Consider the following 16396-nt stretch of genomic DNA (forward strand, 5'->3'; position numbering starts at 1 on the left):
ACTTAGGTGCAAGATTATGCCAAAATTTCATGTTTTCCGTCCCGTTTTTGCTCATTTCTCGGAGGCAAAATGAGCAAGAACGCTAATTTGTACATTATTCTAGAGAGAAATAACTGGCCTTTTTAGAAAGTGAACCATCGATAGAGTAAATGTTGGCAGTTTTCTCAAAAAATGCTTGAATTCAAGAAGTTTTAGATTTGCGTGGTTTTTTTGTCGAAGATCGTGACCGCTCAAAACCGACTCAAAATGAACAGAAAATGTTGATTATTTCCGATCTGAACAGTGCAATATGTTTTTTAAAGGCCTTTTAGCATTCCTGGCATCGTTCCCTTGAAAATGATATAAAATTCGAGAAATTTGGAGAGATTTTATATTTTACGAAAAAATCAACCCTCCCTCCTTATGAAATTTTCGCTCAAAAGTCAAAATTTCACTACCGTGTTTTTGCGCTCATTGGATTGTTTGCTATTCAAGAAGCTCCTTAACATCCAAATGTAAAGTTTTAAAGTCCAGAGTAAGGAATAAGTCTTCGGTTAAAAGTCGACTAAGTCATTTTTGAGCGTCCACATTGAGAGTCAGCAAAGATGCAATTTTTTTTTCGCAAACATTCCTGGATATTCATTCTATTCTGGTGTGGAAGTTTTTTTTCAACTTTTGAAGAATCAAGTCAAGAATCGAGAAAGGAAATCAGTATGTTCATGGAGGTGATTCATTTTTTTTTCTGAATTTTCGATATGGCTAATTTTATGTGCGCGAAAACTTTCTAAAGGATTTTCGGTCTAGTTTGGGAGTAAGACTTTTCACATCTTTGCACGAACTCTTGACTTTCTGTTTTTAGGCTCGAGATTGGAAGGTTAACCAGATGCTTATGGATTCGACTGATTTTCTGATGCTTTTTCTACGTCCTTTAGAAATTTCAGAAAACGCGTTATCTGGTTTGGAAGTTAGACATTTTTTTCAACGCTTTTCTTTTCAGGTTTGTGGTTCGAAGGATTTAAACAATCAGTACCTTTACGAATTCGACTAATATTTTTTAAGAACATTTTCAAACACTCGGTCTATGTGCTTCAAGAATTGATATCTCGGTTCGAAGTCAGAACAATTTTTGAACATCCACGAACTCTCGACTGTTCATAAAATGTTTATGTATGTATTTTTGTTCCTAATATTTTTGCCGCACTTTCTATGTTGTATAGAAAAATATTTCAAATGATTCCTTGTCTGACGAGGGAATTGTGTTTTTGAAGGCTTTGCACGAAGGCTCTTCACTGTTTGTTTTCAGCGTTGAGTTTGGATGGTTTCAAAAATCAGTTGGCTGATGGATTTGATTTATTTTATTCCTGAATATTCTCGGACGCGTTCTCTATACTTTCGAAGTTTTTAAAAAGGATGCGTTTTCTGGTTTGGGAGTTAGATTTTCTTTAAAAATCTTTGCATGAACCGCTGACTGTTTTTCTTCAGGCTTGAGTTTTGAAGCATTTCAGAAATCAGTCCTGTCAATGATTCAACTAATATTTATCCCAAAAATTTCGGAAGACTCTCTCTATGTCCTGCAAAAATTGCAAATTGATCCGCAGTCTCACTTGAGAGTTCGAAGTTTTACATTTAGGAATGTTTTGCCGGTCCCGGAAAACATTCCTAAATGTAATCTGACCGGCCGTGAAAGCCTTCATAGTTCGAAGTTTTGTTTGCAAGGCTTTTTTCTCCACAGGCTCAAGCTTGGACGGTTTTTCAAAAACCGGTGCGTTTATATATTGATTGATTTTTTGATGAAATATGATCGAGATGAAATCACCAAACATTTGCCAAAAATATTAATAGCAGTAATTTTCGTGGCAAAATTCGAACAGTTCACGCAGAGAGAAAGACGCAATTAATCTCGAAGAAATACCTGCGGGCGGCTTTTCTTGAAAACCACCAATAATCTTAACACATTAGGTAAAGTAGACGACAGCAAAAAGGTCAGAAACCGCAAGCTGATTATGGGTTATTAACCAGTTGATTTTGGCTGGAAGATTTATTTAAGTTCTGCGGTCGTTGAAAGATTCTACCTCGAGCTGAAATTAGCGGGTGGTAATTGTGGCTTTATACGCTGGCCATTAAATTAAATTAATCATCCAGCTTCAGCGAACGGGAATGAAGAGGTTTGGGACGATTTTTCAAACTTTTCAATTTTTGTTTTGGACGGATTCCAATCTGGGAGTTGGCCACTGTTTTTAATAGCCGAAAGAATAAAATATTGCTCAGCTGCGTAGTCATCGGCAACAATAAAAATCAAGCTCAGAACGGTATGTTTATGAATTTTACGGCAGACGTTTTATTACTTTTCGTCCAACTGCACCCAATAAAAACCTTGTTTTCTGGAAAAAATGTCCCTGTAGTTTTATCGCGTTTTTTTCCTTATTTTGAAGCAAACTTTCTAATCGCAATTTTCTCCCACATTCTTGCGCTTTGAATTATTAGCAACGTATTCAATCAATCTTTTTTTGTGCCACAATTTACAAACCAGTCCCCTGAAATAAACCCAGCTCTAAAAAAGCTTTAGGTGCTTTTGTCCGACCCTTTGTAGGTTTAACCCTCATCCTCTTAGTTTATTACCCTGCAGCTACAACGGGGCGCATTTATGTAAAGCTATATAGTTATTAACACACAAAATGTATTGTTAGATGGTTTTTTATGTTGTTTTTGTGGCTTTTTATTATGGGGCAATTTCACACATCACTGCTGAAAAGTTGAAGGTGTGAACATTGCCGTTAGTGTCCGAATAAAATATTCACGTTGAGTGAATCATAAAGGATGCATATAAAATGTGAGTGAAGATTTTATGTTGACATTTTCTCGAAAGCAAAAGGAGTGATAAAGACCACAGGAAACAAATTGCTCAAGCAAAGATCAGTAGATGAGTAATCAAGAAAAGATGAAAATTGAACAGTTAAGGAAGTAAGGAAAGCCTGATGAAAAACTTGAATTTAATGGCTCTCCAAGGAGGAACAGCTGAAAGCAAATAAACGAAACCTTCCAGTAATTTTATGCATAACTCGAGTTTAAGAGTGCAGTAAAATTTATGCTAACTCGAACTTGATTACACAAAAACTAGTTCCAATCGACCGGATTTTTTCCTATCGCCCGATTGGCTAGATTAGATTATATCGCTATTGAAACTTTACTACTTCAGGCGCGGAGGAGTTTTACTATTCGCTGGAATTTAGCGGAACTCTTTCCAGGACAAACCCCTAATCCATAAGCTGTTTACATAACTTTTCCCATGTAACAACCCCATATTCTCATCAAGTCCATTTTAGCCACTCTTTCAATAGATACCGATCTTTAATTGTGGTTGAGCGGCTTTCCCAAGGGACGCGTGGCAGATATTTCGCATCGAGCTTCACAACAAACCTTTTCAAACGTGTAACCGAAACCGACTACCAACCACAATCTATTATCAGGAATTATGATTGTTATCAAAATATGCGTGAATGTTTTCAAAACTTGTTTATATTTAGCCGTATGTGGGTCGACAACGCTTCAAAACATAGTATAATGGAATGAAGGGCTCACTGATTTTCAGCAATAGTGACTTATGGCAATGAAGAAAAGAATCAAAGGATCGAATTGGGTTGATGAAGAATGAGCTGAGTTGAGTGAAAAGGGAGTAGATCGACTATTCGAAACAACATAAAAAAGATCTGAAGCTATCTCTGATTTTATGGGTACATTCAGCACTTGCTAATAATCAAAATTGAAGCAATTCGGCAAAATTTTTACTAAACGCTCGCTGGATGTGCCAAGAAAATTGCAAACTGATGGGACTTAAAAATAAACTTTTTCTAGAGCTTCGCACTATTTCGTAACTAGCGTTTGGTTTCACTTCCTTTGGTTCATTCCATTGAGTGCGTTTCTGAATATTTTCAAATGCTCTGCTATGTGCTGAAAATTGTAAAAAAACAATTTAATTTGTCTGGATTTTTGAGTGCGAAATATTTTTTCAGAGTTGTTCCGGAACTTTTAACTGTTTGTTTTCAGGCTCGAGTTTGGAAGGGTTTAAAAAATTTGCACGTTCAGGACTTTTATTGTTTCTCTGTGGGAATATTTCGTAAGCTTTTTCCTATCCGACCTACAAATTTCGAAAGAACCCGTTGCCTTGCTTAGGAGTTAGACATTTTTTTCAAAAGCTTTGCATTAAATATTGATTGTTCGTTTTCAGCCTCGCGTTTGGACCGTTTTAAAAAATTATGTGCTGATGGATTTTTTTGATTATTTTTCCGAATATTTCCCTATGCATTTTCAATGCGACATACAAATTTCAAAAACATTCATCTTGTTTGGGAGTTAGACATTTTTTCGTAAGTAAGTCTTAACTGTTTGTTGTCAAGCTCGAGTTTGAACGGTTTTAAAAACGCGTCTATGGATTTGCTCAATTTTTCGTCTAAATATTTATTGGCGCTTTTGACATGCGCTCGAAATTTCCAAAAGGATTTTTTGTTTTGTTCTGATTTGCGATTTGGGCATAAGTTTCTCAAGCTTTGCATGAACCAGCACCATCCAGAATTTATTGCTAACTAAATAAAGCTATAAAAAAACAAATCCGCTTTGAACCTTATTGATTCTGCGTGCGTCTGGTTGCAGATTTGCGTGATTTTGCACGAACTCTTGATAGTTTGTTTTCTGGGTCCAGTTTGGAAGGTTCCCAAAAATCAGTGCGTCGATGTATTCGAATGAGTTTTTTCCCAAATATTTCCGGACATGTTTTTGATGTTAGCGAAACATTTAAAAAATATTGGTTATCTGGTTTTGGAGTTATGCATTTTTTCCAAAGCGTTGCATGAGCTCTTGACTCTTTCCAGGCTACAGTTTGGAAGGAGTTAAAAATTTGACGAATTTTAATCGAAGGAATCACGATCCCGAAAGGCACGATTCAGGATTAAATTATTTTGTTGCTCAATATCTGCGGATGCTTTTGCTGTTTGTTTCTAAAAATGTCAAAATTATTTTTTCTGGGAATAATTTTCCAAAGATTTGCATGAACGCTTGACTGTTTCATTTCACCCTAAAGCCAATTTTCATATCTTTTTGCAAATGATCTCATGTGTGGCAGCCAGAGCTGGTAACTAACTACAAAAACTATAAAAATAACAGTTCTGTGTCGAACTTTAGTGGTTTGAAGTTAGAAATATTTTCTTGAGCTTTGGAGCAACTGTTGACTGTTGGTTCTAGGCTCGAGCTTGGAAGGCTTTAAGAAATCTGGACCTTCATGAATTCGATTGATTTCTTGTATGGATATTATCTGGCGCTCTTTCCATGTGGCATAAATTGTCCCAGAAGATTCGATTTTGGCTTGTTACCCATTTGTTTCCAAAGCTTTGCTTAACCTCCTGATTGTTTGTTTTCAGACTTTTTCAGACAGTTCGGAAGGCGTTAAAATTTGGAACGTTTATAGATTAGTTTGATTGTTTTCCTGAATGTTTATTGACTCGTTTGCTAAGCGCCCTAAAAATTGAATATTTTTACTCTGGTTTGGGAGTTTTTTGTTTTTTTTTTTAAGTTAACGCCAACTTTCATTCGTTTCCTTTCTTTTGGAAGTTGCTTTCTTATGCACCGTCAAGAGTCAAGAGCTGATAAATAATTATAAATCAATTCTGGTTGGAACTTTACAAAATTTGTTCGTTTATATTGTTGTTTCGCTCATTAATTGTGTTTTTATTGTTCCAGATTTGAACCAAGACTACTTAGACATTCCATTTGGCCGGTCGCCAGGCGCTCCAGGTCTTCACGGTTCGAACCAACGAACGAAGCGAATGCGAACCTCGTTCAAACACCATCAGCTCAGAACGATGAAATCGTATTTCGCAATCAACCACAATCCGGATGCGAAAGACCTGAAACAATTGTCCCAAAAGACTGGCCTACCTAAACGAGTTTTACAGGTAATACAGTCATATTTTTTTTTAAATGCATACGGAAAAGTGTGGCAAATGGAACGATTTGAAAGTGTTTTCAATGCGGCGGGATACTAAATCTAAGCAGGCAACAAAACCGAAAGGAAATGCCTGCTGACAATCAGTCACCTCGCAGTCATTTCTCATCGGACAGCGAGCTTGCAGCAATTAACGGAAATAGACACAGTTCTGTGTTGCCACCGGACAAATTAGTCTTGTCTTTGGTGGATCTCTAGGTAGGCGAAAAACTCCTATATGATAGATGAATCGGAATTCCCCCTAAGAGAAGAAAAGCTAATGATGTAATGAATGGAAGCGCTGCGAAACTCGCGCTCGATTGGTTACCTAAAGGGAACCGGATGGAAAGAAAGCTGCAAAAAATGGGAAATTTTCCTGTTTTCGTAGCATTTTCTCCAGCGTGAATTTCCAGTTGATAAAAGGAACTTCCTGTGTTTGATTTGAGCAGAATGTTTTAGATAGAAGGAGGGAAAGAAGTGTTAGGTATTGTTGGAACGACAAGGTGCAAGAAATGGAAAAACAAATGCAAAGGTTTTATCACAGATGGTTGAATACGTAAAAACAACAACACAAAAGAGAATATAGAGAAATTTGAACCTGCAGGAATAGAAGCAAACAATCAAGTTTGGAAAAGAAGTGGCAGGAACTAGATTGGTGGCATAAAATCAAAAGAATCCTGGAGGTTTATAAAAAATATGAGATCCTGAAACCTCTGAGAGGATGTCTGACGAAACACACAACTGTGTGTCGTCCGACGAACGAAAACCTGAAGCTTTTCCAAAATACGCTGCATATGAAATTGCACAATTAAACCCCCAGCTGATGCATATATTTGCATTAAAGCCAATAAGCTCAATAACAGCTTTTCGCGATGCACTTTCAAATCGTTTTTGTGCCATCACGTTGCGGCGACAAGTCGGCCATATAAAATGCAAATTTCGGCGAACCGGCCACGAGCCAGCAGAAATGAATGATTAATTGTTGGGCAATTAAGTATGATTGATTATGCATCAATCAGCTCAGAGGAGGTAATGCAAACTTATTATAAAAGGCGAGCCTTAATTTGCATCGAATTAGTAACACATATGATTTCGGCCGGAGATGGTTTCAAAACCCGATTAACCTAAACCAGCAGGAAAAGAACCCCAAAAAAAAAACATTGCGCTTATTAAGGAAATGTTTCCAGTTTCCAGTGTTAAGTCAGCCAGAGTGAGCATATGAAAGGGGGCTGAATCTGTTTTGCACGCACGAAGTAGCAGGATCATGTTGAACGTTCCCGATCTATATAAAGTAAAATAAGGTTTTCTTTTCCGCTTTTAAAAGTCGGAATAAAAGGAAAAATGGCGTCTAAGGACTGGCGGCATCGTCCCACGTCATCAAAAAGATTCTCCCGTTTCATTTTGCGAGATCCCTCGGGATTTCGAGGGTTCACGTCGTTGGCTCGAGTAATTGGAGCCACCGACTAGGGGGAAACGACGTTCAGATTTATTTCCCTTCCGGGTGGCAGGGGAGGAATCGCATTTTCCAGATGGGGAGCGTAAAATGTCGACCCAACTGTCTCATAAAAGAAGCCAACTCTTAAATTGTGAATAATATACAAGGGAATTTCCATATCGATCAATAAAATAAACACGACATTTTCGATAAACCGTCTAGTGCTGTATGAAAACATTGGTTTCCCATACAGTTCGGACGTCCATTTGAGCCCCCATTTCGTTCATTGGCGATCGTTCCGAACAAAGACGTAAAAATCCCAAAAGAAAAACATCGACTTTAACAAGAATTTAACGACTATAGGAACAATAACATTCTGACTCCTCTCCGATTCTCACGTTCGACGGGTTCGATCTTTTGCAAATTGTCGCAAACAAAAACCATTGAATTCAATGGACATTGGCCAATGGTAGAATACCTACCACTCTACTTTTTTGCCGATGGTCGCGGCCATACAAAAGCGACCAAACAAATGATAATGGGCCCTCAGAAATTCTTGCACATTCGCCTCGAGGCCGCTTCTCGCAAGACGATTATCGGCACATTCGGTTTATTGTTATTAATAGTTCCGACCTTATTCGGACCAAAACAGAACGTTTTACTCACCTGATTAGCTGGACGCACCACTTTTAATTAACCACTTGCGATACTCGATTTGTTGAGTAATAACATTTCGCTCACTTGCTTCTCACTCACTTGACAACAATTTAATCAACCGATTCAGCACGGATAATCGCCAAAGATCTAACAAACGAACCCCCAAATGTTAGCATTCAAAAATGTGAGACTTTTTTGTTTAGGAGCTACAAAGCAGTAAGCTTACTTCACTTTCGTAAATAGTTATGCAATTTTTTTGTTTCAGTTTTGAAGTTGGGTTCACGTTGGGCTAAATATCAATCAACTTTGCTCTCAATATCTACCGCGGTCATTTTTATGATTCAGAATTTTTCAACGGGAATTTAACGGTAGTTAATCAATGCAATTATTCATGTTCAATCTGAAAAAAAGTCAAAACAAGTTTGATAATAAACGGATTATTTCTTACTCAGGAGAATCCACAGGTCCAAACAAACCCCTTGCAATAGAAAGGTGAATAAAATGAGCCTTTTTGGGTATACCTACAGACGGAAAAAGAATCAAAATCAATAATTAGCAAATGCCTTGTGGCCTCTTGATTCGCCAGATTTAACTGCTCTCGATTTCCAATCTCTGCAAAGCTTTTGCAAATATTAATGCTTCATTACTCAAAAATGATGAGTAGGTACTAGTCTGAGCAGTGTTGGGCATAAAGCAAAAAAACATATTTTTGAGCCTCAGCCACTTTCAGCCGTTGACCATTCCAGTAAAATGAGGCTTTCGACGCTGGAACCATCATGAACACTAGCTAAACAATAGCTCTTTGATGTCTATTATTAAAGCCTGCCTCCGGCTACTAATAGAATCATAACCTTTGGATGTATGGGGAGAGAAAAAGCGAAAGTCGCATCACTAATTGGGGCTTCTTTTTCAAATTGCCCAACAAATTTAGCCCGGCGAAACGCACCAGAACAGATCTGACGTTTATTACAAAAACATGCTCTCAGAAAGATGGATGGCTGTAAAAAACAACCCCTCGGAAATAATATATCAGCCTGGATGCGCGCGAGCGCTACATTTATCCAGACAAACGCGGCATTTATCAAGAGCTACGGCTATTTCCAGAAGGCTAATCTGTGCTGCTCTTTGCCACAACACTTTGATTCATAGTATGGCAACAATTTGAACATGAAAGCGCAAAATATTGGCTTTATCGTGTGCGTTTTGTGCTTGAGTAAATGAATGGTCACTATTTCATTCGAATTCTTCTACTGAGCCTAATTAAACCTACAAACACCAAAAGAAAACTTCATCGATTAGTTCACAGAGCCGCAGCTGAATCCCGGCATCAATCATCTTGTTGTGTTAACTAATAACCATTGAACCTCATCAGCACAAACATTTAACCATGTTTATGAATGGGAGCGATCTCGGCTTGGTAAATCCTCGCCACACACGAAAGCCAACACTTTATTTAAAATAAACATGCCATTAACTGGGGCGAAACAAACCGAATCGATTGGCGATGCGATTTATGATATTTCGGCATTCTGATTACGCCAAATGATCTTCCTGTGGACACAAAAATTGATTGTGTTGCTTTACGATATTGCCGGCCGGCTTTAATGGCGTTTGGGTTCGGAATTGCCCCGTTTTATTGGCCATCTTGCAGGAATTATCGATCGCATCTTTCGTATGTGGATCATCATCTGTCTACCTGTTCATTTGGTACTTCATCCGTCTTTGGATCGTCTGGTCAAATCAAAACCTCCCAGTGTTTTATTAAGGAAAATGTCCAGCAAAATGGGCCTTATGGCACTGATGAACTTTGTTCAGCCATTTTCCGATGCTTAAGGATTTTTCCGGGCTTTTAAGAGCGACGAATTCTACACAATTGACGAACAAGTTTTTCATCGCTATATAACGCTTTGAATATAAATGGAGACTCAAAATCGGTGTAATTGGTGCAGTTTTCTTGCAAAATCTAAATTTTGCGTCACTACTAAAAGCTAATAACTATTGCTTGACTTTATTTTTATGCAAAAAATTGGCATCAAAATGCCTGAAAGTTGAGGAAAAAAGCAACCCTCAACGCTTACCAGTCGAGTTTAAGCTTATTTTATTGCTGTGTCCTTTGAATTTTCTGACATAGATTCTTTTTTCCTGCTTTCTATTTTCAACTTAATCATTTTAGCATTATTTTTTAGCCTACATGAACAGGTAAAAGTCACACAATCAAACATCCTAACATAATAAAGTAATTCCTGCTCAGTTTTGAAGAGTTGTGCAACAAAATCCTCCCTTTGCTCGCTCACTTTTGGTTGAGAATCATCCAATTAAAACACCACTTAATTTTGCTCACATCGAAACCCATCAGTGAACAAATTGTTGATTAATTATGGCGAAAGTATACGATCAATCAAATGTTAACACAAGTGGAAAAAAATGAACTAAAATACACTGACAGACAAATCGTGAATAACCAGCATAGAAACGATGACAAGTTTGATTATTGTTTTGTTCGGAAACCCAAAAGTTGGCTCAAGATATTCCGAAGAGAAATGTGAAAAAAACTAGCTAAAAGACACTGACAAAGAAGCCTAAAATCGTGAATAACCAGCAAAGTGGATGTTGATAAGTTTCATGAGTTTCTTGCTCGGGAACCCCAAAGCGAGCTGAAAAGCTTCTAAAGCCAAATGTGAAAAAAATTTACTAAAAAACAGACAGACAATGAATATGCAACAAAGTAAATGATGACAGGTTTCCTTCATTTTCTTATTGAGAAACCCAAAAGCGAGCTGAAAAGCTTCCGAAGAGAAATGTGAAAAAATTAGGCTAAAAGACAATCACAAGGAGGCCGAAAATCATGAATAATCAGCAAAATAAACGATGACAAGTTTTATTAATTTTGTCGTTTGGAGACCCAAAAGTGAGCTGAAAAGATTTCGAAGAGAAAGGTGGAAAAAATTCGATTAAAAGACACTGAGAAAGAGGCCTAAAATCGGGAATAAGCAGTAAAATAAACTATGGCAAGTTTGATGATTTTCTTGCTCGTGAACCCACAAAAGGCAGCTGAAAAGTGTCTCAAGCAAATTGTGAAATAAATGACTAAAAAGCACGAACAAAGCCACCTGAAATTATCAATAAGCGGCAAAGTAAACGATGAAAAGTTTCCTTAATTTTTTTATTTGGGAACCCAAAAGCGAGCTGAAAAGCTTCCGAAGAGAAATGTGAACAAAATTTAACTAAAAGACAGTGACAAGGAGGCGTGAAATCGGGAATAGCCAGCAAAGTGAATGATGGCAAGTTTGATTATTTGTTTGTTTGAAAACCGAAAAGTGAGCTGAAGAAAATTCTAAGAGGAATGTGGAAAGGAATCGCCTAAAAGACACCGAGAAGGAGGCCTAAGGAGGCCTTTGATTATTTTCATGTTCGGGAACCCAAAGCGAGCTGAAAAGCTTGTAAAGCGAACTGTGAAAAAAATTACTAAAAAACAAGAGATGAACAAAGAACGAAGAGACTTGAAATCATGAATAACCAGCATACGATGACAAATTTCCGTAATTTTCTTGTTTGGAAACTCAAAAGCGAGCTGAAAAGACCCCGAAGCGAAATGTGAAAAAATTAAACAAAAAGACACTGACCCAGAGACCTATAATCGTGAATAACCAACAAAATAATCGACGATGACAAGTTAGATTATTTTCGTCTTGGAAAACCAAAAAAACGAGGTGAAGCGCTTCCCAAGAAAACGAATTAGTTGAACTGGCAATATCCTGATGTAGAAAAACCGACAATTTCAATTTGGTAGAATAAACGGTGAAACACAATTCGTCGTCCGGGTAGATCGATTCCGAATGCGATCTGAAGCCCTGGGCCCGAAAAACTGGGGCCATTAAAATCTCTTACTGGTTCGCGATTGTTTATTTTAGTCTTTGTCTTCTTTTCTTTTAGTATCCGTTTGTTTTAGAACTCGTTAGAGACGCACGGTCCGAACGGCCACCGGCAAATCGACGACCGTGATTTAAGGTCTGGTTGAGTCATAAATTTATCGGCTATGACGGCTCGATTGATTTTCAATCTACTTAGGAAATAGTGGGCGGCATAATCGGGCGAACATCGCCACCAAACTCTATCTGAAGCGCGTTCAAAAACTCATCAAAATCCCCGACACTTTTCGCGTATGCATTTCGCATCTGCAGTAATTGCGTCGGCCTTCAATTAATCCATTAAATGCTAATCTACTGCAAATAATGAAAGTATAATAGTGTCGCGAATCATCAGACTTATTGCATAAAAAGTCGCTCCTAATGGTCGGTTCCGTCTGAACCTTTTTTCATTTTTGTCACTTAGTACTCTCTTTCTCTGTTTGATTCGTTCATTTCTAGTAACTTTATTCATCCGCTGAATTAATTATTTTCAATTAAATGATGGTTCTCCACTGGAATAAAATTCTAAAAGAATGAATAAAATTCAAGTAATAGAGCTGGGTAAAAAAATGCAAAATTAAGTATGAGCCGGCGTGAAGTGAGATCAAAGAAAAGTGCACGAGTTTCTTCAAAAATATCAATTGATTTGCGCCTGAAACCTGAGTTAAAAATTAATTTGGTTTATTCAATATGGAACAAATGAGCAAACAGTGAAAACTTCCGAGAGTCTGAGAACATTTGCCAAAGTCGTAACACTTCCGTGCGTCCCAACTTAATGAATGATAATTTAAAATAATTTACATTATTTAACAAGTTATTTTTTTAAATTACTGACTTTACATCCTCTAGATGAGATGCCCAGTTAAACTTTCAAATTATGTTTTTACGATATGCGCCCATTTTATTATTTTGAACCGCACCAGACTGGGGCATATTAAAGCCTCAATTACACGAGATTCATTTCAGATAAGCTGATGTATCGTTAAGATTCCGCTTAATTCCATTAATTTTTATATTTATTTAAATAATGATAATGCCGGAATACAATGCTCTTCTTCCGTTAAATGCCGAAAACCCCGAATTAGTTACGTGGACTGAATTGATTCGAGCCTTTTGGACGCCCGGAATAATTATTGGTTTACGTTAAATGATTCAGTTTGGAGTTTTTTTCATGCTAATAAGTTAACAAGAAGTAGTTGGGTTTTTTGCTCGGCTAAAGTAGTTTAGAAGCAATTTTCCACAACGATTTTGTGTTTGGTTGTAATTTTTCCTGGTTCATGAGTTGATGAGTTGAATCTAAACAAAATGATCTTCTTGTTCCAGGTGTGGTTCCAAAATGCACGCGCCAAATGGCGTCGAATGATGCTGAAACAGGAAGGAAAGTCGGGCGAAAAGTGTTCAGGCTCTGAAAGCATGAGCGATATGGATATTTATGGAGGTCCAGGTGGGCCTGCTTCAATGGGGAGCAGCATAGGGATGGCGCCCCATAGCCCCCCTTTCCTGCTGCCCAGTGGGGCCGGCAGCCCATCCAGCCTGGATTGTTCCTGAGATATTTTATGTAGGATTCCGCTGTTTTTCGGCCGCCTAGGAGCAGTGATCATTTGAACTAAGAACAATGTTCGTAAAAGAGCTAGAAATCCTCTTGTTACAAGTGACTTACTGAAAAGAGTCCTAATTTATACTGATGGCTATCATCGATTTGTATTGTAAGTTGATGTCGCTCCTAGCAGAACTAGGTAAATTATTTAAAACGATTGTTCCTAATAGGTAACTAACTACTCAAAAAAAGAATAATAATAATAATAATAATAATAATAATGAACAGTAAGTAGGTTTTAAACTAGATAAGGTATTCTTCGAAGGTAAACAATGTCTTCCTCGTATTTGATTAAATGATTTTTACCATCTGTGAAATAATGATAGTGTAAGGTGCGCGTTGTCTTCCCAATACATGGCCAAATCGTTGCGGTTTTTTCCTAAGGAACTCGACTTTCATTCAATAATTTCCCGCATTTTCCCATTATCAGCTTTCTGCATCGTACCGAAATTTTGTACAGTTCTGTTTTGTATATAATCTAATTTATGGTAAATATAAATGCTACCTCGAAAAAGTGAATTGTAAAAATGGTAGCATATTCCTAATATAAAACAAGTTATTCTAATTAAGCAGTGTTTTATTTCGGGTGCCTGAAAAAAATCAGGCTACTATTTTGCGAAACTGGCAGACGAGTTAACTATGAATTGAAATGAAACAATTGGCAAATTCAAACAACAGGCACATAGCTGGTAATTGACATATCTATAGGATCCGGAAACTCCGGTGCAGCCACCCTTATATCTGCACCATGAGGGGTTGTCATGGAGTTGAAAGAGGGGTCGCAATTGAGGTAAGCCAGATTAGAGCAACTGGGCTCAGACATATGTTGCTAGTTTGGGGCGAGTCAAGACGTATCAATTATATCGTTTTGTGTTAAGGCCCTGTAGAAAATTGATAAATATCGTCAAGCCTTTTATGTGATTTATTATCCGCATTTAATAGGGACGGTTTAATTGGGACCTGTTTCGATTTTTGCCTTTCAATGTGCAGTTGATTGCTAAACATATAACCCGATGCTTTGGATGACGAATAAATCATGTTCATCGTTTTGCTATGGTCGATGGCTTTACATAGGGAAAAAAGACGGTTAGTTTCAAGCGAATTGTGATTAGCCGACGGGGTTTTATGTCGCTAATGTTCTAACAGGCAACAAAAATGTGTAAGATTTTGTCTATTTCCGTTAAACTATATTTCTACCCGTTTTCGACGTGCCTTTTTGAGAAAGACGTGTTAATTAAAACTGAAATTCTGATACCGTCCACATTCAAAAACGTATGAGAAAGTTATTTGATAAGGGCCAAATTTACTACTGCAAAGCTGCTGAAAAAATCAAGAGTTTATCATTTCCAGTTCTCTTTAGATGATTTTTCCAAATACGTTTGACTTGGTGTTTGATTTTTTGGGCTCAGACTTAACACCTTTACAAACGAATCAGAAAATGGTAGGTACCATAAGTAGATATCGGTTTTTTTGTTGGAGTGATAAAGTATGTAGTTCTTTTGAGTGCCGTCGAGATCAAGTGCGTATCACTTAAGGTTTTATTTTAATAAATTTCTATTAATGTTGTGTTTAAAGCTCGGGTTTCCCGGCTTAAAATTTAATTCCGCAAGATATTTATCTTTATCTTCGCTATACAGTTTTTTGTCTTTTTTGTCTTCAAAAAGCGCTATCAAATAGGGTTTTAGGTATCAAAATTTAAAAAAATGCATTTTCAACTAAATCCTTAATACCTACGTTATAGATGATGTTGGTCTCTAATGCTGAAACAATTACATTTCTATCGAACAGTATTCTCCAACGATGCCAAAATGAATTCTTTGTCTCAAATGGGGCTTGAGAAACTTCGCAAAAAGCAGCGTCATGTTTGAGTCGATTTTGCAACTCACAAAGAAAACATGCAAATCTGAAAGTTCTTCAAATCAAAACTTTTTTGAAAAAACTGCCAACGTTTCCTTACTGGCGCAGCACTTTCTAAAAAGGCCATTTAGTTCTCTCGGGAATGATTTAAGTATGAGCGTTCTTGCTCATTTTGCTTCCGAGAAATGAGCAAAAACGGGACGGAAAAGACGAAAATTTGGCATAATCTTGCACCTAAGTGTCTGACATTCAAATTTCGCATTCTGGATCAAAACTAGTCGAATTTACTCACTGATGTTGTTATAACTGAATCGAATTTTCAATTCTCTATCCAACGATGCCAAAACTAATTCTGTGGCTCAAATCGTTCCGGAGAAACTGAGAAAAAAGCAGCGTCATGTTTGAGTCGAATTTGCAACTCAAAAAAAAACACGCAAATCTAAAACGTCTTGAAATCAAGACTTTTTGGATAAAACATTTCGCTTTCGAGAACGGGAGGGAAAACATAAAATTTTTGACACAATCTTGCACCTAAGTGTCTGACATTCAAATTTCGCTTTCTGGATCAAAACTACTCGAATTTCCTCACTGATCTTGTTATAACTAAATCGACTTTTCAATTGTCTATCCAACGATGTCAAAACGAATTCTGTGGCTCAAATGGTTCCTGAGAAACTGCGAAAAAAGCAGCATGATGCTTGAGTCGATTTTGCAACTCAAAAAAAACACGCAAATCTAAAACTTATTGAAATCAAGACTTTTTTGAGAAAACTGCCAACATTTTCTTATCGATGGTTCACTTTCTAGAAAGGCAATTTAGTTTTCTCTGGAATGATGTAAAAAGGAGCGTTCTTGTTCATTTCGCTTTCGAGAAATGAGCAAACACAGGACGGAAAACACGAAATTTTGGCATAATCTTGCACCTAAGTGTCTGACATTCAAATTTCGCTTTCTGGATCAAAACTACTCAAATTTCCTCACTGATGTTG

The 16396-nt window shown here is 37.3% G+C and overlaps 1 protein-coding gene across 1 annotated transcript in view; it reads left to right on the plus strand.

Annotated features, from left to right (window-relative positions):
- Positions 1–14115, plus strand: part of LOC109544857 (LIM/homeobox protein Lhx2) — a gene marked incomplete in the record, with an annotated part of 80944 nt that extends 66829 nt beyond the window's left edge. The window contains 2 exon segments of the mRNA XM_048669053.1: positions 5710–5924; positions 13277–14115. Coding sequence (XP_048525010.1) covers positions 5710–5924; positions 13277–13501 — 440 coding nt within the window.
- Positions 14116–16396: the final 2281 nt, after the last annotated feature.

This window comes from Dendroctonus ponderosae, unplaced genomic scaffold (assembly GCF_020466585.1).
Source record: "Dendroctonus ponderosae isolate FM_Combo_2020 unplaced genomic scaffold, Dpon_F_20191213v2 Dpon_F_20191213_8, whole genome shotgun sequence".
In the NCBI taxonomy this organism is placed as follows: domain Eukaryota; kingdom Metazoa; phylum Arthropoda; class Insecta; order Coleoptera; family Curculionidae; genus Dendroctonus; species Dendroctonus ponderosae.